The sequence below is a fragment of the Cataglyphis hispanica genome, chromosome 6 (genome assembly GCF_021464435.1).
Source record: "Cataglyphis hispanica isolate Lineage 1 chromosome 6, ULB_Chis1_1.0, whole genome shotgun sequence".
Classification (NCBI taxonomy): Eukaryota; Metazoa; Arthropoda; class Insecta; order Hymenoptera; family Formicidae; genus Cataglyphis; species Cataglyphis hispanica.
In genome coordinates, this window is record NC_065959.1 from 2388320 (window position 1) to 2412332 (window position 24013).

General features: G+C 35.5%; 2 protein-coding genes across 3 annotated transcripts in view; one reads left to right on the forward strand and one right to left on the reverse strand.

The window, feature by feature from the left end:
• Nucleotides 1-539: 539 nt before the first annotated feature.
• LOC126850205 (uncharacterized) lies at nt 540-3066 on the reverse strand. Its single transcript, XM_050592931.1, has 3 exons — nt 2793-3066; nt 2335-2489; nt 540-1121 (listed from the first exon to the last, which is right to left on the reverse strand). Exons 1-3 carry the CDS (start codon nt 2840-2842, stop codon nt 829-831), a joined length of 498 nt encoding a protein of 165 aa, XP_050448888.1. The 5' UTR covers nt 2843-3066; the 3' UTR covers nt 540-828.
• A 7644-nt stretch (nt 3067-10710) lies between these two features.
• Nucleotides 10711-24013, forward strand: part of LOC126850179 (semaphorin-5A) — an 84990-nt gene continuing 71687 nt past the window's right edge. For both annotated transcript variants that reach the window (XM_050592885.1, XM_050592886.1), the window contains exon 1: nt 10711-11066. The gene's annotated coding sequence lies outside the window, so the exon portion shown is untranslated. The remainder of the gene's footprint in view (nt 11067-24013) is intronic.

The window sequence follows — 24013 nt, forward strand, 5'->3', positions numbered from 1 at the left end:
TATTTTAAATATACAAAACACTTTGTTTGCAGTACTTATTTATTCACAATATTATAATAAAGTACACAATGTAGAAAATTCTTTATTATTGCGAATGCTTATTCAGCTGAATATACATATAAGCCGCGACAAATACAACAAATGCGTATCAAGCAAATATCCATATAGCTGATAATGTCAGCGCATATTTTAATTGAAAGTTTATTATTTATTTGTTATTCAAAGTCTCTTGCAAGATCATTATTAAAAATTTATCGTGTTCACTTTGTCGGTTCACGCAAATCGATAATTGTATGGCTTTCCATGTATAACTCATGATTTTATTGTTGTATTTTACATTTGGTTTACATTCGATTACGTTCTCACCGGATTTATAGGCAGATAATGATATTCCGAGGAATGATATTCCGCAAAATTGTAGACTGATCAGATCTATTGCTATGTGATTACACCCTTTTTTAATATTCAGATTACGAAGAAAAAATATTTCTCCATTGTACGGAATTCCAAAATGGATAAAAATTCAATGACACAGAGAATTTATTATGCATCATAATATATTTTTACAAATCGTCTAGTCTCTCTTAACTACATACTCTCTCTCTCTTTCTTATATCTTGTCTTGATTTTTATATTACTCTCTATCAATTTTTCACAGCACTATAATGTAATCTCTTATTGACTTTAATTAATATAATTTATTTAAAACAAAATATATATATATATATATATATATATATATATATATATATATATAATCAAACAGTAAATTATATAATAAAATATAAGAAATGTGTGTAGAAATACACACATAAAAAACACATCGTTTTATTTTTCATTTTTCTTTGTAATAATTTCCGGCTTAGAACCTGGAATGGCGAGGTTCAATTTCCAGGCAATCGTCTTGGTGGCACCAGTTTCGGGATTCGTAGTAGTTTCATTGTGATAAAGCATATCTCCTATGCGTTTCTCTACGACTTCGTGTATATACGGTTCTCCATTTGCTGTGCGACCGCTCGTAATCGTTGTTGATACACCATCAATTATGGTTACAATTTTTCCATTATTAGTGATTATACTGCTAATACTGCTGCTATTAGTGATTAAATTTCCTTCTGCATCTGCGAACAAATTTTTGTTCATACACTTTTTTTTTCGTTACATCGATTATAGAGGCAGCTGCATAAATATCACGTGACTGTGTATCGACAGATTAAATGATTAAAAATTGTTTATTCGTGACACGTATGTATATGAGCTTCTCAGAAGCTAGACTGATCAATGTATGATTCATACATGATTATATTTTAGTAAATAAAGAAATTTATAAAAAATTGAGTTTATCAATTTGACGTTTGAGAAGCTCATATGTATGCATATTTTAAAAATACGTTTTGACATTTATAAGAAGTTTAGAGAATTTTGGATAAATGACAGGACCTCAAATGACATAATAATAAGTAAAATTATATTTGAATCGGCCAGCGTAAAGTTCTTGTATATTTATTTTATTAATTAATTGCTTTTAAATTTAACAACGTTATCAAACGGATATTAAGAATTTAATTTTTATCGATACTAATTGTTGATCGCGCGATTCGACGCTCCAGAGTAAAGCTATATACATTAATACATAGATTTTTCGCGGAGTTAAAATTTAGTATTAAAATAATGAATAGATCAAGTAGAAAAAGGATTCCAACTGTCTCGAGACTTGAAAGAGAATGCAAATGTCTATTCCGTATGTTGGTCGCTAGTGAAAGGAACGAATGCACGGTGAACGAGACGCGATTTCGGATGCAATCCTCCGCATCTCATTTTAGGCGTTTTATCTTTTTCTTAACGATAAAGAACATTGCATGATTCACATACGAACTATTATACGAACTCGTCGACCTCTCTTCCGCTTGCGTGACAGAAGAGAGAAATTATATATGTACATATTATATAAAATATATATAAAATATCGATGTTCTCCGGAATTTTCCGAAAAGATAATTAAATTCAAACGAGAATTTACAGGTGCTTGAAAATATTATTAAATAGAACAATATTAAACTGAGCTCACGATATTAAAAATTAAAAGATAATATAATAGAAAAATAATGTAATTAATTTTGTGATGCAATATTAAGTCGAGATTGATTACACTTATATTGGATTGCATAAACACGGTGTAAATATATATTTAATTATTAAATTATCTATCGTTTATATAAATCAAGTGAGAGTTGAACGACGTTAAATATAACTGTTTGATTTTTATTTTCCAATGATGTGTTCTTAAGTTTTTGTATTAAATAGATATGAAATAAAAATGCATATTTTGATTACCTCTTGGAAAATTCTCAATATTTTTTTGAATATCGTCGGTCAAATATGCCACCTGTGCATTAATTTGTTGAATCATGTTATTAAGATTACGATTAAGATTGCTCGTAAAATCGTTGACCCAAGATGCGATGCTTGCCCCCTCAATGACATATGCACTGCAACATAAATTCGTGAGACAGAATTATCAGACAAAACGACATATATGCTTTATCTATTCGCATACACCTATGTAACGCGGTGACTCAACGTGTCAATCATGCATGAAGGCGCATATAAGGATATAAATAGTTCAATGCTGTTATGATCGGCGTCGACACGTCTACTATGTGCGTCGCCCAGATTAAAATAGAGTTTACCTTATTAAGGTTAACCACAATTGTTAATTCGTGGTATATCGAGATAGAAGCGAAATAAAAAATGCTATCTAGCGAATATTAATTTAGGAATCATAAACTGACCTGGCCAATAGTGTGCCAATTAGTATGACGTGATTGATTTGCCTCGCCATTTTCACTCGTTCTTCTCTAGAGCTCTGTCAATCCTCGATTGGCGAGATAAGTGCACGAGAAAATAGAGCTGCGCTTTCCCGTAGCCGTCGCACTGAAGGAGAACCGCGATGAAGAATCCGGTTAGATATCGTACACACCTTATTTCTTAACTAAGGCACCGGCGCGGTTCAACAACGCATATTGCACTAGCGCCGCTAACGTTCTGTCATGCGCTTCACCGTTTCTCGGCACTTATATACACAGGCATTCTCGTGCATGATGTTATCGAAGTTGCTGTAGTTATATCATGTACGTGTCACACAATGCACCGATAGTCTCGACTGAAGAAACGTGAATCAAGCCTAGAAGGAAAATTGTGTTTCGATATCCTTGGATAACGTCACAATGCTACATGCGAACTGCTAGTAAAAACAAAGATAGACGTTAAAAAATAAGAAGAGGCACCGTATAACAATAATTGTTGTGAACTTTTTTTCATTTTTATATAGCTTCTTATCAATAATGATAAGAAGGTATATAAAAATGAAAAAAAGTTCCATATTATACATAAAAATAGAATTGAATATTATTTCTTTTTATAAAATTCAATAATTTCAATATTATTACAGATAATTTTATTATTACTTTTTATTTTATTACAATATTTATTTATAATAATATTAAAATTAAATATTATTTTCAGTAATATAATATTTAAATATTTTATTATTACATAGTGTGTGCATTTTTTAATATGATATACAATTTAATCTGAAACATTTTTTAGTATGTTTATTGATATTATATAAATATAATAGCGCGTAAATTTTTTAGTTGAGATATCATTTTTTCATCAAAGCAATACAATAACTTATTTTGGATAGTCCTTCAACCGTCGCAATTCGTCACGATCAATCATCTCCTTAATGAAACGTGGCTAAACTAATAATACGCGAGGTGTCAAATCGAGATAAATAGCCTGTATAAAATTTTGTCTGAATTTTGCAAACTTCAACGATCGCCACGCGGAAGATCGCGATGTTCATCGATGAAATTTATCGCAACACCTTTTTGAACCACTATAATTCCGTAGGACGATCTCGGCGATTTAAAATCGTGCGATCGTTTGATATATGAGTTCTCGTTACACTTTTTTTCGTGCCGTAAAAAAAAATATCTTTTCCACGATGTCAGCCAACAAATCGCACGCGAACACGTGTTCAACGATTACGTGGCGATTACGTAAATTACTATTTCAGCTTGAATCAAAGATCAAAAATATAAAGTCTATATAAAATCGGCGAGCTTGAAATATTACGTAAATAATTTTAAGAAATGTAACCGCGTTTATTTGAAAAAAGTTGCAGTTTGTTGGACAAATATTCATTAAAGTGATACAAATGCGGGTGTCATTTTTATGAATGATCATATCCGGTATTCCGACCTTGTCCAAGTTTGTCACTTGACACGTGATAAATAGAGATATAACGTTTGTTTTTTTTTTTTTTTGCGAGACTATCACACACGGGAATCTTTGCAGACATCAAACTTATACCGGTTTCAATCCCCCCGTTCCCGTTTTGAACTGCTCCTCCCTTTTGAATCTCGCTACACGGTGTTTCTTTTTTTCACATTTTCACATGATTGCTGCGCTCTAGTCATTCTAAACGTCGTGGGTCGCAACGCAAGGAAACGAGATGCGCGTTGCGAAGCCGATTAAAAATGAACATAAGAGGATCGGACGCAGGCGGTCGTAAGAAGAAGTGATTTATTTCGGATAGATGTCAGCATTTTTCCGCTCGCCGTAGTCGAAAGTGAGCATTTATTTTTTTTCCTCTTTCTTTCTTGCCTATGTCTCATGATAAAATTATAATTCCAGGTTGTATACCCAGTCTTCTGCAAATTTTTTAAACGATTAATGTAATTGGCAATTAGTAGATATTATCTAATACGCGCACTATAATGTTACATCACTGCACGCCCGATCAAATGGTAGCTAATATAGCACTGTAAGTAATAATTATTTAATAAATATAGGATGCGATAATATCGCTGGAGATTATTTTATTCTTTTTATATCTATGGAAAAAAAGCTGACAAAAATGAGAGAGAAATTAATATCGTGAGAATTAATATAAAAAAATAATCTGTTTGCGCAATGTCCATTATTTAAATTTACTGAATCTATAAAAAACTTGAAAACAAAGTATACGTTTGTATTCTTTTAATATAATTTTTACGTATACTTTTTTTTTACGCTTTTCTACTGTATATACACGCATGAGGTTGCGAGATGATGAGCAAGATTAATTGTCATATATAACGATCAATCTGCAAAAGTACGAAATTCGTCTTTACCCCTTTCTCATTTAACGCGTAAAACGAAGGTTCAAGAAAGTTACTTTCAATGACGGGGACTCTAATCGCTTACCCATCCATCACTATCGATATTTTTATCTCACAACCTCCTTATCCGCAGTCCTTCTGCGAGATACATCATCTCTTGTAATACGTGCGCTGTTTTTCTCATTTTGCGCTGCATCTTCATTCAGAAAAAATCAACCTCAATAAATTATGCATATCTTGATCTATAACATTGAATCAATCAGCTATAAAAAAGCATTCGTTATTGGAGAAAGTCTATTAAAAATTATTATTCGGCTTCAAATCATATTGAGGTAAAATTTAGAAAGGTTTAAGAAATTTTGTCGAGTTGATGTGCGAGGTTTCGAATGAGAAATCTTTTGTTCAGAGAGTGCGGGAAGGCGCCTTAACTGTTTCGATTCAATTTCAAGTTTGGACTACTTTTACTGAAATACTGAAAAACGTCATTATATATTGGTCCCTTTTTCTACCGTCTTCGACCTTGCGGGACACGGCCTTCTCTGTAATTATTTCTGTCTCTTTCTTTCTTTCTTTCTCCCCCTCGTCATTTTTTTTCATCGGTTCATCTCAGACAGAGAACCTCGGGTGTGTGTGTGTGGGCCCTATCCGCACATCTTGCTGAGCCTAATAGATTTCGAAGATACTTCGCGCCGAAGCTCTAACAGATATTAATCTTCATTATGGAGCTGTCTCCGACATGCGCGATATTCCTGAATTGGCCATGAGATTAAGCTAATCATTTTGCATTTCTGATACCTCTAGTAGTTACCTTCATTCAAGTTTGAGTGCACTGTTGTACATTAATATGACATCGCTTTATCTATCTACTCATCTGTCTATCCATCTTCATTCAATCGCTTTAACATATCAGAATTATTCAGAGATAAGGATGACGCAGACTGATCGTTTATTGAAGCAAAATTTAATACAGCATACGGGATTTCTCATTCTTTGATTTTCTGTATCAACCTTTTGCTTCTTTTCGGTATTTTAAAATTATTTTATTCAATCTACATAAAATAATAGAAATTAGAAGAATTTGAAAAAAATCATTGTTATTAAAATCGTGAAATAAAATTATTGTTAGTGAGTTTATTCACATGTTATGTCGTTTATTGCCGACAGTGTGGTCGCATGTATGCTGGTTGATGTTCGTTACGTGCCTGTGTCAGAACGGAGTTTGGTTCACCGATAAGAGGCCGTAAGGTCATCTCTCACAGCGAGATGCTTAATACGAGAAGCGCAATTATGATCGCCGGTCTTTGAGATACGCTTTGGCGAAACGACGTGAAAGAGAACTTTGGGATAATCGCACCTGCAACGTGTTTTATTTCACTTACTAATTATCCCTGACCCGCTCTGGACCCTTTGGTCTCAGCTCTTTATTTATGATATTACTGTTATGTAATAGAATCTATGTACATTAGTGAGAGCAATTAAATAAGAGGTATTATCTTTTATGAACACATAGTGCATATACGATAAGCTTTTATCGCGTGAATTTTGCGTTTCAGTGAATTCATTTTTGTCAGATATATTTTCATATATATATATGCGCATATCTATATTATTCGCATAAATATCTTTAAAGTTTTTAAACAAAATTGCATCATATCTTTCTTTTTCTATATTAAAAATTTTTATTTATTTATTCATTATTATTTAATTATTATTATCTATATATTTTAATTATTTTCTATATATTAAACATTTTTTTAATAATGTTTTTACTTCTTTCTTTTATTTTCGTACGCAATAGTATTATTTATTATATATTATAATTTTATTTTGATAATTTAAAAATGTGACATAGAGTTTTTTTCTCACGATCATTATCGTTGGCGAATTATAAGCTCGATATGCGAACAACGACCCGCATTATTTGAATGATACTTGACGAGATGTTTAAAGCGACGCTTTGTCCCTCGCTTTTGTTTTAAAATTTCATTGCACACTAACAAATATATATATATATATATTGTAAATAAAATAAATAATAAATCTACTCGATCTTTTCTCCTTTGGTTACCAAAGCGCAATTTTCCGTTAAGAGTCTCTCAAAGGATTCGCTCGCATCTCGGATTCCGTGCATTGAATTGCAAAAATTGAACAAGGGCCTTGCGACGGAATGCATAAAAGCGCATCTCTCCAATTGACTGTAAATGCTAATCAGTAATCAACGTACATTACGTGAATGTAGAAAGTTAGTCGAATGAAAGACAAGTTACAAAATTGTAATGAAACGATTGAATATGCCATTTTAGTACTTTAAATTATATAGAATATGTTCGTGATGGAAATTACAATACCTCCTGCGGAGAAATGATACGGACAAGGCTGTCGAACGCCAACTTGTATGCGAATGCCCTTTAAATCCGAATAATTACACGTAAGGGAGCTGCTAATTGATTCGTCGCGGAGTAAATTTCAGCACGCACAACATGTACAAACTACATCCCGTGGGACGTGCTTGTAATTTACGCCTGGAGAGAAAGTAGACTAACTGCGTTGTTGCATCTAATGCACTTTTTAATCTTGCAAAATTCCAACCGCTGAATTACCGTGCGTGTGTTTTAAAATGGATAGAAAAAATGCAAAGTATATATTTTTTTATTCTTTTTTTATTAATATTATTTTAAAAGTTTAAAAATGTTTAATCTTTTAGAGAGAAAAGATATTTTTTATTAAATTTTTTTTTATTATAAAATATTTTGAAAGATAGAGAATTTGTGTGTGTGTGTGAAAGAAATATCTGTCAAAATGATTTCCGTTTGTTCTAGAGACCTACTGCATCTCGTAAAAAAAAAAATTGTAGATTGTGTACGCGTTCTTAAGGTCAACGTAAACATATCTGCGAGTCATCTCGGTGCATTCGCACCTTTATGCAGTACTTCCCGCTTGAGGTAAAATTTGCGGCGTTTCGGACGGCATTCGGTATGCGGGATAGAGTCATAAAACTCGGGAAAAATAACGTAACCACCGGCCACCGAGCACTTGACATCGGAGTTTATACGCGGCTTCTCGATGGAAGTGGCTCGTGCATCTGGTCGGGGCCCCGCGATGCGGGCGGATCGAGAGAAACGCGGGGAGAGGGAGGGGAGGGGGAAAGGTAGGATGTAGGAGGATGTTGTTGTTGACCCACGGGGCAGAAACAGGTTTCGAATTCGGATTATGCCGACCCGAAACCGCTCCTCCACTACACGGCCACGTTTCTTCTTACAATCGTTCTCCACACAATCGCACCAAAGTGTGCGTGTGCGCGCATCGACCCCCCACGCAACCTTTCATATAGTAAAAGTGCTGCTCTCCGATTCTCCTTCTTCGTCCTTGAACTCTCCTCTCTCGTCTCTGCCACCGAGGTAGCTCACGCGAGAGCGGCTACGGTTATGTGAAGTGCCTTCGCAGGAACTTCTCCCGATAATATATATTCACCTTCGACTCCAGCGGAGCGGGAGCAGGTAGCGCGGGGAGAGCCCTAGATCGTAAACGCGTAATCATCCTGTTCACGAAATAAGACGCACATAAGGACGGGATCGGGAAGAAAGACGAGGAAAGATACAGAGAGAGATACAGAGATGAGAGAAAAGGGAAGCTTGCTCGTTCTCTCTTCCTCTCTCTCTCTCGATCGGATCCAGTCTTGAGCCGACTCCAGTTCGCGGAGGGTTATCGTCCTTGAAGCGAGCCTTGGAACGGGACGTACTCCGTCACGGATGACAGATCCCTTATCCCTTGGTCGCTTATCTCGCTCCTGTTTATCGGCGGCAAGAAGATGGCTCTGAACACGAGATCGGTCGAGGGGCAATTTTCCGCGTGACGGACACGAATGATGGAATAAAAAAGTGTTAATAGCGTTATGTATTTCTCAAGATATTTTCATTTTCATATATCATGAATTTTGGATAGATTCTTTCGATTATTTGATTTCTAATAAATTCTCCATATGATCCAATCATAGATTCCAAGGAAAAGAAAAAATAATTCCTTTTTACTATAAAATAATTTTTCCATTGTTACATCTCTTTACTTTTATGTATTTTTGTACGTTCTTTTATTTTTTTTTTTTTTTTCTTATTTTTAACAGAGCTATTTTTACTTTTTTAGATCATTTTTCCATTCGATAAATTATGAGAATATCATATATGATTTTTATTTTTATAATAATTATTTAGATACGTGAAATTATACTGATTAATTATGTACAAAACGAGAGACGGCATTTCCTTCTGCTGCAATGTGCAGCATTTGACTCTATATTCTCCGCAAATGTTGCTTTTTGAAGTACCCTCGAAGAGGTTTACGGCTTAACACAATACACATTAAGATTTCAGAATTTCTCATATTATTCCTGTGCGTGCTTTCAGGAATAATTCAAATAATGCAGATTATTAATTGAGAAATCATCCATTTCGTAACACAAGGTATATTTCTGTGCGGAATACTTTTGCAACAGAGTAAGGAGCAGATGTCAATTGCCGACATCGTGTTAATAAGGCGAGCTCTCTTAATATGGTACTGACGGCTAAGAGAGCAGCATCTGAGTTGTACACTTGAATCGGGCTTGAAGGGGTCTTTTCTGTTGCTCGACGACGATTACTTCTTCAGTATCATGTACTTCAGGTTTCTCCGTGTACCCGCGGGAAATTTCTAACGGTATGCTCCACGTATGTATACATTAGAAATTATTTACGATTATTTCGCGTGAGGTTACCCGCGGAGTAAATGGAACTTTGAGTGACGAGAATATTTAATAAAAAGTATTATTTTTTTCTTTTAAATAAAGGATGTGCGAGAGAATGCATTCTTCTTGTTGCTTCGATACTTGAAAGCTAAAAGATATCACACTTTAACGGTATCCTAATGTTACAGTCATGAAATGTTTTACTGCTAATAAATTTTGAATTACGACGAAAAGGATTACACATTATTTCGCTTGTTAACTTAAACTTATAATGCAAAACTGATTCTCATTATATTTTATTTATGAGTAATAATAATTTTAATATATTTATAGTATTTATAAATTTGCTATATTATTAATAATTTACAAGAAAGAAATCGAAACCGATATATCATTTTATTTTTAGCTTTAAACTAAAAGTTTAAAATATTACATTATATTTAGAAAAGAATATTAAAGATATTATTTTCAAAAATATATGTGATTGTTTATTAATTTTTTTTTATTAATTTATTCCGATATTTTGCTCTTTTTATTAATTATTCTTATTATTTTTATTGATTTATCCTAATGCACAATATTGTCTTTTTTTACTCTCCAGTCCCATTAATTTCTAATTTTTTTTTTAAATTTCTATCCAGCAGAATTAAACTTTTAGAATAGCATATAAGCGTCTCACTCTACACTATATTTTTTCAAGCCGTCGCGCGTCGACTGGCGCCAACTTAGCGGCGACTGCGCGAACCTTAAACCGGCTTCCCCTACTTCGCCGCGGGAGAGAGACGCGTGGGGCTACATCGTACGCGTCTCGTGCTCTCAGTCGGCGTTTGGCAGCCAGCCCCTCGAACGGGAGATTTGGTTTCGCTTCTTTTTTTTTCGCGCTCGCGTACGCACGTAAACAAACAAGAGTCTACGCGCATCGTGTCGATTCGCTAACAAGTGTCGCGTCTATTATCACTCAATCAGTGTAATCGCGTCGTCGGATTTCAACGCATGGACATTTCTATGGATATTCGGCGCGTTGCGAAGTTGCAGTGACACTACACCGCAGTTTTCATGGTTCGTGCATCAAGTACCGGTTCGCAGGGCTTGACACCTCAGGGACTCAGTCGTGCGTCGAGGATCAACGTCGCTATGGAGCCGCAGGATTGCTAATTGAGCTTTCTCTCTGCGCGAAGCCGGTGAGTAAACGAGTAATGTGTAATGCATGACGTGCGTCGATCATTAGCGCGACCATTGTGTATACGACGAGATTTATCTTGCCGCGACTCGAGATTTTCGATCGCGATTGATGAAATGCCAATGTGTTGGTCGCGTGTATATATAATTCGCAATGGATTCGTGTTTTTTCTGAAATTGCGCACATTTATATGGTGGTCATGATTTGTTATTTCTTTGGGACATAAAAAGCGCGCGAACGATCGCGTGGTAGAGTCTGAAGGTTGCCGCGGCAACTTTTCTTATACGTTCAAATTTCAAATATGTGTGTGTACAGTTCGCTGCGATAGTAACTGTTATATCGTATTTCGTCAGTACTTTTTTTTTTTTTCCGATTAATACATTACGCTTGACACGAACAGCGATCGATCGAGCTCTTGTCGTAAGTGAATCAAATTTATATATCGTTAATCGAGTTTATGATGTCACTGATTTATTCCCACTGGCGATAAAATATTTGTCATTGACTTTTTTTTATTAACGATCATTAAAATTATTACGCAAATATTGTCGGTGAATTATTGTCATCTTTTTGCATCATTGCCATGCTGCATGTCGATATTCTTTTTATGAATCAGTGCTATCAATATTATTTAACGTTACAGGCATATAAATAACATTATCGATGTTATTTGACATTATTAATGCACTCGGCTTTATTGCGGATATAATATTACGAATAAATTATTTAATATCCGTAATACGCGATATTTTCATATGCACGATTAAATCTATTCAATACCTAGTGAATGAATACCTAGTACGTCGAAAAGTAAAAGAAAAGTATCATTCTCGTTTCTCATCGTGACCGAACACGAGACGTTTGTATTCTTTCGTCAACATCGTTCTTGGGTAAACATTCGGGATGAAGGGTAGAGCGTTTTTACATACGTCGTATCTTTCATTAGCGCTTTTACATCCTTCGACGCGTCGTCGTTCACGCGCGAGATTCCGTCGTATACCGGGTGTCCGATACTCGCGGAGCACGTTCGCTCGTACGATATCGAGCGAAAGAAATGAGACAGAGAGAGAGAGAGAGAAAGAGAGAGAGAAAAAAGAAAACGGCTCTGGCATTTAATGATCCAGTTAGTCTGATTCCCTTCGGTCACTTTGTTTATAGCAATGTATTAGAGCCAGTTCATAGCGCATCTCTCTCTCTCTCTCTCTCTCTCGTTCTTTCTCGCTTCAAACGAAGCCGGGCCGCCTTCGGTGCGATACAAATCACGAACAACGACAGAGATCGTAATCCTGAGAGTTCGGATCGAGCAATATGAGCGTCGAGAAGCGATATATATTTTGTCCCGAGGCGTGGTGATTAGCGCGATGGTAATAATTTTGACGCATAGTTAAGGCGTACTTAATGTTGCAGTCGCGTGTTTATTCGCTTGTGTGCTCACGTGCTGTTTTTCGAGACACACGGTATACGAGAGAACGTGCTATCCCTCGAGCATCGCGATCGTGTTATTCGATGAATCGAGAAACTGTATAATGCGTATAAATGGTAACGTCATCGTGTTTTTCTTCTTCTTCTTTTTTTTTTTTAATAAGGATTCTAGCCCGAGAAATTTATTTGAGCAATAGGAGATTCGATCCGGAAATTAACGAGACTCACACACGTCTTGGCTATTATTAAATCTTGCCGAATATTTATCGAGACTAGCTCTCGTATTTTCAAAGCAAACTTGATCCGGTGATACTTGACATACATCGATACGCTTTTCTTCGATCTCATCTGTCATTTAACTCGAAGACTACATTTCTCATTTTTTCTGCGTATGACACATGATTATTATTCGATCATTCCATAGGCTATAGAGAATATATTCATAATCTTCTTTTACAAACAGTATATATAAACATTGAAAACAATTTATATAATCAATTTATACAAAATATCTATTAACAATTTATATAAAATATCTATTCGTATATATACTTACAATAAGAAATATTAATAATATATTAAAAAACATAATTTTTTCTTAAATATTGCTGAGTTTAAATAATAATATTATAGCTAAAAATGCTGAGGGCACTCATTTTGTGTTTTCTACATTAATTATTGATAATAGATTAATTATTGATGTAAAAAATTACGCAATGCATCGGTCGATCAATACGAGGAAATCGTTGTCGAAGACGTAACCTCTTTGCTTTCTGCGCGACCTATAAAAATTTATATAAAAGTCTCGGACGCATCGCGACTTGTCGTGAGGTCATGAATAATTGATCGGTGCGCGTCCCCATCGTTTCGTGCGAGTAGAAGAGAGAAAGAGAGAAGGAGAAAGACGTCGTGCCGTTTATACGATTCAGAGGTCTGGATTTCTCTGGCCCCCTCCGTGCCCCACGACTCTTTGTCATTGAATAACAGACGTGGATTGCGTTTAATTGGTGCCACAGATTACGGAACGCGCGCCGCGTAAACGTAAGCTTTGGGGTGGTTGTGTTTTAGTCGTAAAGTGTACTGTAAACAAATCTTTTACTAACTGTTAAATACGATGATGAGAGACGCGAGTTATGAATCTTTTACGGCATAAAAATGTTTAGTGCATTCTTATTGTATGAAATTATACGTCATGCGTATTTTAAACATTCAGTTTATATAAAAAATTTTATTAGGTTTTATCTCATTTCTTATTTGTTATTATTATTTATAGCGATTTAGAATCTCAACAATTTGAAATAATTCCATTGAAATCTTTCTACATAGTTGGAAAATTTGGCTTAAATTTAACACGAAATAAATGCTTAAACTTTATAATAATTTGAAACAAATTTTAAGTCAACATATACTTTTAATGATAAGATCGGAAAAAAAATAAATTCAGAAAAACAATTAATTATATTAATTATTATATATTAATTAATAAATATTAATAATTCAGAAAAAATTGACTGTAGTGAATTATTGGTGTGTAGTCTCACTCTTATTATATAATAAAATATTTTTTATGTTAACAGATAAATTCCATCATTAAAAAATATATGCATATTTATTATTACATTTTCAGAGTTTTTAAATAATTTAACATTCGAGTTCAATTAACACAACAGAGCAATATGTTAAATTAACACATGAATGCGTTATATATTTAAATATTTTAACCGGCATGTTTTTTAACAAAAAAAAAACAAACTTTCCGATTGTGTAGAGCCTATCTACGTACGTTTATGCGTTAATCGAGACATTTACGTGTTAATCTTTACGAGTATCTCGTGGTCGTGGACGTCGCGAGCGAAATGCGTGAGACCAGGTAACAATGTGATGCGGGCGGCCCCAACGTGAAATCCGCGCCGAGATACATGCGCAATTCGCGTGCAAGCGTGCTCGGAATCACGCTGCACGTCGCGTCGTGTCGCACTCGGTCTGCATGTTGCGCTGCTTTAGCATTACCCGGCTGTCCAGATGTAATGGTCTGTCGGACTGATGGGTGTACACGTAACGGCATGGCGGCAGCGCGAGATAAAAAGGCCATAATTTATACCATTCGCTTTACACATCCGTTTATTAACGCGCGTATTTCTTGCGTTGTATCTGGACATGGGGAGCCTAATAATTTATACACTTGAATAGACGAAAATCAGGACACACAATGTGTGTGTGTGTATGTTGTGTGCATGAAGAGCTTATCCTTCCCGAATATTGTGGGACACGGCGAATATTTTTTTAGGTACACTGTAAGAGAGGTAGTCGTGAAAGGTTTTCAGATTTAAGATTTTTGATGAAAATGTACTTGTGAGATCATTATATTGACGGATGTTGAACCCAAGCAGGTAAATATCCGGGTCAAGCAGGTAGCTTGAAGACATAAATTTTGGAAAACGTAGTTTTATAATGAATGAATATATAATTTCTAAACTAAGTTTTATATAAATTTATGTAGAGCATTATAAAAAAATTTTAGAATTTATGAAAAAAGCTAGAAGTAATGCCGCGTTTATATAATTTAATTGTATATAATTGTATTTTTTGCGATGCAATTAATATATATATATATATATATATATATATATATATATTAATTGCATCGCAAAAATACAATTATATACAATTAAATTATATAAACGGCATTACTTCTAGCTCTTTTCATAAATTCTAAAATTTTATATATATATATTTTCTATATATATATATATATAGAATATTAAATTGAAATATATGAATCGGAATAATCAATTATATATATACATATTTCATTAGAAGTCAACGGAAAAATAAAAGAAAATTACATTGACAGATTAAAAGATAAAATATTCAATATTCATTCAAAACACATGAGAAACAAATAAAAAAATATATTAATTTATATAAATTTTATTCAGATTTTGTAGAGAATAAAAGATAAATTTAATACTAATGCGAATAATTTTAAAGACGAGAGAGATGCGACGTCGATGATAATTTCTCCGTGTGGTATCGCGCGTGCATAAATTTCTATCGACGACGAATGCGCTAATCGGACGGTGTATTTATCGCGGAAAAAATAACGGTAAGAGGGCGACGAGAGGGGAGGAGAAGAGACCAGGCGTATCCAAAGTTATCTCGCCATGTCGAAGAAAGACTTTCGCAACATGCCGTTCTCACGACATAAATTAAAATCCGAGTCGATCCTTACCTATCTACCTACCTTACCTTACCTTATTTTACCGCTTGGAGTTTTGTGGTCGCGAACACGTCGGACGGTACCTACCCAATCTGACCGATTCCCTCATGACTCGTGCCGATCCTAATCTCCAGCGGATAGACATTATAGGAGCACTTTGGTATCGTAATAGGATTATACGAGGTATTAAGAATACCGCGATCAGACAGATGTCTCTTGAGCATTTCCTGCCGTGCCCTTCTAATCTCGGTTAATCCACCGTATCTACGTGTACGTGAACGCGGGAAAAAGGTTTTATTAAAATTACGTTGTCCATTTTTATTTTAAATTACTTACTTTACTTTTTAAAAATAATTTGCACTAATAATTCTTTAGAGGTAAAGTTTCACTCGTAATTATATGCCTACGGGAATAATTAAAATTTAACGAGGATAATCTCGTTGCGATTACAGATTCCTTAAAATTGTATTACGTTTCCACATTTCCAAGTTTCGTAATTATTAAATTTGCGTTATATCCAATTAAGATTTCGCTGTTTTATACACCCCTGCGCTTTATAATCTCGCGCTTAGCTCGGATCGTGGTGGTCGTAATTAAAAACGGCCCGGTTTTCTCGAGGCCGGGGAAAATATCTGGTTTCTCGAAATCCCCAGAGCAGAGCTCTTGTCGCGTTCTGTTGCGTATAAAAAAAGCTTTATCTTTACTCCGCTTAGATTAGGCAGCGTACGCTCGCGCGCTGACCTTACGACGAATTTGAGACGATCAAAGGGAAGCCGGTGGTGTGTCATGACGGGTATTATATTCCCCAGGATGACGACGAATCCCTCATATTTGTGAGCGTTTGCTTGAATACCGGTGTCATGTAAATTTAAAGCCATACGAAACTCACGCTCTCGCTCGTTTCGACGATAATAATTTCGCTGACCGCGGGGACACTAATATATTCAACGTTGGAGAAAAAAAAATACATCCGTAAAATTGACGCCTCGTTAAGTTACGCGCAATAATTAAGCGTTACGTTGAACGCATTTTGCTCCCGATTTTAAAAAGTTGAAAAAAATTGAGAAATTACACAATACATTTTTCTTGTTCCTTTATGCACATCGATATCTTGGGACAAGAATCGGCAGCGATATTCCGTGTGATTAAAAGATATATTTATAACGGTATTTATGTAACGGTATATCATCATCATCATCTAGAATACATCAACTGTTTCGATGTATATCGAATCATTATATTTATAAATGCTGTAAAGTTTGTCGCGACGTTTCCTATAAATTTTCATATTGTATACTTTACTGCTTGGTCCATATTTTTTTTACATTTTAATTTCTATCAGCTACATCATAAAGGATTAACATAAAAATCATCGTAAAAATATATTTATTCTATTCGCTTCTTCGCGAGACCGAGCCCCGAGCTGTAAATGTTGATCGAAATTGCTTTTCGGACGGGTATCGATATCGATCCGCTCCCACAACGTGATTTAGTGTTCGTGATCCTCTTTGCGGCGTCTACGCCACTGCGGTGTCTCAACGGCAAGACGATATCCAGGCCTTACCGAAGGGCCGTTTTTTTTTTTCCCCCCCTTTTTTTTCTGTCTAGAACCAAGGCTCGAACGGGCGCGGGATTCTCGCTGTTCCGGAACCCCCGCGGTCAACCATTGTCAAGGTGGCTGTCTCGGATGCAGATCGAAAATTTAAAAAAGCCGCGCTTAAGCCACCTTCGCCGCGTGGTTCCTGATGAGGGAGAAATCGTAAAGTGCTGGCGCGTCCTCCGAAAATAGTGTGTAGACTAAACAGGTGTGTCCAACGAGAAACTCGTCAAATAATAATAAAAAAAAAAAAAATCCGTCTCGTGGCATTCTAGCGAAAAAAATAATCCGGTTAATCACTATAATTTTGCCATCATTCTCTTCTATGTGACGTTTCTTTTCGCCGACGTATCAATTTCGTTGCAACACGAGAATTCTAATAATTTCCGTCAATTTTCGTAATACAAGAGTTCTTTCTTTTTCGTATTCTTCGAGGGACGTGAATAGAATATATTACTGTAGTAATTTAATTTTTAAAATAAGAGATATAAATAATAAATAATTAAATTTTTTCTTGACTGTATTTTCTGGTGCGTCTAATCCAAAAACATTTAGAATGAGTGTAATAAGAGAATAAGAAAGTAAATTTAGAATTCTTTAATGGCTTTGACAAAAATATGTATTGGTTTAAACGAGTTGTTTTCGAATTTTAATGTTTTTATAGTACATTTTATAGTTTTTATAGTTTAAGAATGTTTAAGAATGTATGCACTTGTTCGTTTTAAAATTTAAAATTATTCAGTAAGTAGTATCCGAATTGTGAAGATTGAAAAGACGCTAGCAATTTCTCTGAAATTTTATAATACGACAATAAATATAAAACCGAAAACTATAACCGATTGTCTGCAAAGGTAAAAGGTACGGATCTATTAGTAAAAGTCTATAGTAAATCTATAGTAGAATCTATAGTAAAAGTTTCCGTTAAGATCCGAAACTGTTGTATTCAGAACCGTTTCCTATAAACATTTCTCAAAACGAAAACTCGTCAGGTCAAATTCGAGTCTATTCGAGAGACGCTTCATTTTGCCTCGAAGGAACATTTCGCTGCTCACAGTGTGTACTGTATGTTTTTAACGGGCAGTGATCGATGATCCTCGCTGGGTATTATCGGTTTCAATTGCGGCAGGTCTGGAAATACATTTCTTTTTTTTTTTTGTTTTCATTCTGCTTCTTCAAGGACAGTTGCTCCATCCTTGTCTCGTCTAATAGGCAACGTGGCATATCTCCAGTTTCATTCTGGGATACACTCGTCACATGCCCAGTGTCGACTAGAAACGATTTTCTATCGGGGTTTGTTCGCGCACGACGAGCGCGTAGCGGAATCTATTATCGGATTTTCGAGCGCGAACGACCGCGACGTATTTACGCGCTGGAATCGTCGTTGTTCGGTCACGCCTTCGGTCCGAACGCTCGTAAATCGTTTCCCTTAGTCACGCGGAACTCGAGACTCTTTGCAGAAATGCTCGTTTGTCGCGGCTCCGATAACTCGCATACGGGCTTGAAACTTTTTAAAGCTCATCTCACACGCACATCAAACGTTTAAAATTGTGGTGTCTTAAATTTCGTATGGGATTAGCGCGGTGCGAATATTACTTTCTTGTATGCAGGGCTCGAGAGATATGTGTTAGCGTAACATATGACTTACGATTGATGGTCAAGGTTCTAAATCATGCCATTTTAAATTTCGTACATCTAACGCGGAACATATTTAAGATCCGTGTAATATTTCATTTAAGAAAAAGAAAAGAAACATTATTTTTTTCGACGTTAAATTTTAACTTTAATTTTCGTGGCAAAAAAAAAACACGCTATTTATCAAAACTATAATTGTAAGAGCTATATTTATAGTACAGCAAATATAGGTAGATAAGGGAGTGGTTTGGTTTGTAGAGGTTGAGATAATTATCGCAGGGATCTTTTTAAAAATATCTTTCGCAGAATCTTATCTTATTGAGAAGCCTCGTCGTTATCAATCATTGCGACAAAACATTCGTAATGACGTCTCGATTCTGGCTCGTCTCTTTCGATTCGCGCAGCACTTGTGAAGAAGGGCCTGAAAAACCAGTTTTCGACATCACCCACACTCTCAAGCACGCCCATTGCCTTGCACGTGTGTGGGTATATATATATATATATATATATATATATATATATATATATATACACGCGCGCGAGGGAAGCCGTGATTTAAATTTTCGAAGGTCGAACGAGCGAACTACGAGACTCGGGAGAAGAAGAAACGGAAGAGCACGTGGGGAAGGGTTGGGGGGGAAGAGATGGGGAAACCGTACACGTGGTTCACATCTGGCCGATAGTTTTACGCACGCGCCGACAACAAGGAGCGAAAACGAAATAAGAATATATTTTTTTTTATATATACCTGACGCCAAGGCATTTCCTCTATTTTTAATTTTCCCTATTTCCTCCCCTCTCTCCGACATGGTCTTTGACCTCGCCTCTTCCGTTTGGGATTAGAACTTGTCGTATCTCTCGGATAATCTTTGTATTATGTCCGATTGTTTTGTTTTGATTAGTATGTTAGTAGAACATGTAACGTAGAGTAATGATTTCCCAATTCAATTGTAGGCGCGATATCAAATCGATAACGTTAGTATTTCGCTATTATATTCTCTTTATTATATTTTCTTATTTTTATATTTTTTTTTTTTTTCTTATATTATATAACATTTTTAAATTATTAATATTGATTACACGCTCGATATTAATATGCCGAGGATTTTGGCACGCTATTCATTTGGGGAATAAAAAAAATTGTAAGTCTCGTAGATTGATTCCCGAGGAAGGTTGTTCTCTGCAAAGCAACCGTTGCTCGCATATGGGACATCACGACCCGTACCGGTCCTCGCGTTTCTCTCTTTTGGCCCGAGCAATGGTCAGAGCAACCTCTCCTCATCACGGACCGAACGAAGCATCCGTATATGGTGCTGGCCTACTACCTCTTCGGCACGCATACTCACGCACTTGCGTACGTGTGAGTCGCTATATGGGAATAATCTCGCAGAATTATCGGCAGCGGAAATTTTTTTTTCGGAGACTATTATTGAAACAGTTTATCGAGCGAAATAAATTAGAAGGCATTTATTTGAAATTAATAAAAATATAGTTTTATTTTTTCTCTCTCTGGAATATGTAAATTTTCTGTAAATAATTACGTAGGATAATTTACAATTTAAAATGATTGTTTACAAGAAGAAGTTTATATGTATATAATATTGAATTAATGATTAAAATAATGTACGAATGATATGAAGCAAGTTACACATACGATAATTGCAGCAAAAATTAATTGAGTTGTAAACAAAATTTTTTTTTTTTTATTCACAAAAGTAATAATGGGATATTGTACAACATCTTTTAATAGGATCCCGGTTTATTTAGGTTTTTATTCGCGTATGAAAAATTGAAGACGCACATAATGGAGTTTATAGGGGAAAATCTAACAATAAGTACAAGAGACATATATATATACTCGGATTTATTCTGGGCCTCTTTTTATTGTTTAGTTCATAAATTAATGGATTTAAGTTCGCGTTCGCATGACGAAACTTTCGCTTACTGGCATCGACTTCTCCGTCCGATTCGCGCGAAGATATATTGCTCATTGTGTGTGACATTAGGTGTTTATGCATGACGCGAAACGGTGCGAAAGTCCACGAGACACGTTCACATTACAGATTATCATATTCGCCATTTGCTTTATCGTCAAAGTATCGGGGAGTGCGAGGATGTTAAGACGTGATTATGTGAAATTTTGTACGCGAGCATCTATTAGATATTATCAGCTCGCGTAAAAATTCTAAATGCGCGATGCCATTACATACATCACACATAACTATTATATTATTTTATCTTTATCGCAGTTAAATGTCGGTGAAATTTTTATTTGTTTTTTAACTCTTTGCCAGAACTATCAATTTTCAATATTGTAAAGTCGAAACAGAGCCAACATATTTCAAGTCGGTTAAAACACATTTTATTCTCGCGAAGAAATAAAGGATAAATCGAGTGAAGACATTTAATGGCTCTGGGGTCTAACGAAGGGGTTAAAGGGGCGAAGATTAAAATAAACGGTTCGTGTATGCATGTATATGTAATACGCTCTCACATGCTATATTCTTGTACCACATATATATGTGTGCATATATGCACTATTGCATGCAGCTTCGACATATACGCATACTATATATATGCACCGTGATACTTTCTCGCCCGCGGCAAGGCAGCCACCTTGGCGTAGTTGCATTTATTGCGATCTTAGTGATCTTTTCTCAGACGCGACAAATAAATCGTAAGCATAGTCTTGACGATGATGATTCTCGCGGTGCCGACTTCGCGCTTTTCAATTAATCGCCGCCTTTCGCGTTCGCGTGCGATTTCGCAGCGATGTTAAATGTGCGTTGAAAAAAACACCATATCTCGTGTGCTCTTTTAACGCAACTATCTGTATACAGGAAAGGAGGGATACATATTTTTCACAAATATTCTTTTGGTTACCTAAGATAACGCTGCGAGATAAGGACGTCACCTGATAATAACCTATCGATGTTGTCGCAAGCACATTTTCCAATCGTTTTCATTTATCAACGCGTTTGCAACATTTCAAAACGAAATATATTCGAAACAAGAATTTATTCTCTTGCGAAACGCAATACGTTGAACGTTTTATATACGTTTTATCGCAATGAGGTTTGTTCTTATCCTCGGCTTTTCATCCCGGAGCTTACATTACGCTACACTTACATAGCCACGCAATTATCTCATTAGCTCGTTAACCCGAGCAGGTTCCGGTTTGATCTCGCCAGTCAAGCCTCTTCAATGTTACATACTATGCTGGCTAATCTCTAGCGACGTTTTTCAGTCGGCATTACGTGCTAATCTAACACGAGCTCGGTGACAGGAAACGCAGGCGAGATCCTAATTTGTTGGCACATTCGGTTCTCTCTCTCTCTCTCTCTTGGCTATCCGCGGCCTCAGCACGGGAAACAGTGGTTAGCTTATTACGCTTTACAGGGAGAACGGTCGCATGAATATATCCTTTATGCTGGCGTATATAAACTGGCATTGAAACGTGTACATTTTGCCACGCGTTCCTTTTCCATCCTATACCTTGGACAAACGAAATGTTTAACGCCTCTTGCTTGAAACTGAGACAGCTTAAGCGATTAGGTAACGACTCTTGCAAAATTATGCACTGACATTTTCATGGAGAGGAATAAAATTGAGAAGATTTTATGCGGTTTTTTTGAAGTCTATTCAATCCTTTAGCCGGAAAATCTATTCTATTTAATGCGCAACATTATCTTCTAGAGAAAAACTGTTTGAATCAGCATTTTTACTGTGAATTTTATTTAAGACAGATTTCTCGGAATTCAACAGACTTCTCGTACAACCTGGCTAAATGTTATCTTAAAATCACTATATCTTACACACAAACTAAGCAAACAATTGACCTTGGAAAAAATTTAGTAATCTTGTCAATTCGTCTACGTCGTAGAATCCGCGATAATCGGATCATTAGAAAGTTAGAGATCGTATAAAAAATTTTTATATGAAAAAAAAAATATATATATTTATATATTTTTGATAAGTGATAAGTGATCATCGAGCGATAACGCAATAATGACGGCGCATTCAAGCGCGACAAATAGAAATGCGAATGGCGATTGTCTTACGCTGTAATTGCACTGTATCACGTCATTTTGTTCCCGCTGAAATTACATATCGGCTGACCTCTCGTCAAACGATCCATCGATCATTTTCAGCCGACCCACGCGGATCACGTAACACGATTATTTTTGCCATTTTGCGATGTATCAAATAACGGAAGATACATTTGTTTGCGACGTGTTTTGTTTTTTTTTCTTCGCGAAGGAAAGTCATTATTCGTTTTAGCTCTCTAAAAGTATAACATATGTCGTCATCAATCATGTAATTTTTCCTCTCTTCGCCTACTTGCTGTTATTACTACATTATTAATTCAAAGCATAATTAGACCTTACATCGTATCGAAAGAAAACTTTGCGCGCGAAAGAACAGGAGGTAGGGAGCAGAAAAGATTGTATTTTTATAATTTCATTTTAATAATATATTACATTTTTAATTTTCCATTGTTTTTTATTATTCCTATCATTTTCAAATGATTGATTTGCGACGCAAAACTCGTTTTTAATATTGCAATTTGTTGTGTATGAAATTTAATTGGAAAATAGTATGAATATTAAAGTCGTTACTTGTAATGAAAGTAGAAATAAAAAAGAGAACGAACAAGATTCCTTAGCGCTTATTAATATTAATTATTTCGCGACGATATCGATCAATGATCAATCATAGTTGTTTTATTCTCGTGATCTGATAAAAAGATCTTGGGAGATTCGTTGATTCGAAAATCGACTCTTAAAACTCGTCGACTCGCGAAGGATGATCTCGCGTCTTATTGGTCCCGGATTTTCTGATCGTAATCCTCGCGGAGTCTCTGATTCCTGAAAGGGCACGCTCAAACGAGCACCTTCGATTTCCGCGAACTCGGTACGCGAATAAAAACTAAAACAAAATATACCGATATTTTTGACAACTTTCAGTTATTAAAGTGTCACGCATCACTGATGAAGACAAGAGATAATCGGTTAAAGTGTAAGATAATCGTTTATTTACATGTTCAAATTGTGCCATCGAATTTTTTTATCGCGCA

Excerpts from the sequence above, each read along its gene's own strand:
- LOC126850205 (XM_050592931.1), bottom strand. The coding sequence starts at position 2,842 with ATGGCGAGGCAAATCAATCACGTCATACTAATTGGCACACTATTGGCC. Across the intron at positions 2,490-2,792 it reads ATTGGCACACTATTGGCCAG|TGCATATGTCATTGAGGGGG; the intron begins GTCAGTTTATGA and ends TTTATGTTGCAG. Across the intron at positions 1,122-2,334 it reads TATTGAGAATTTTCCAAGAG|ATGCAGAAGGAAATTTAATC; the intron begins GTAATCAAAATA and ends ATTTGTTCGCAG.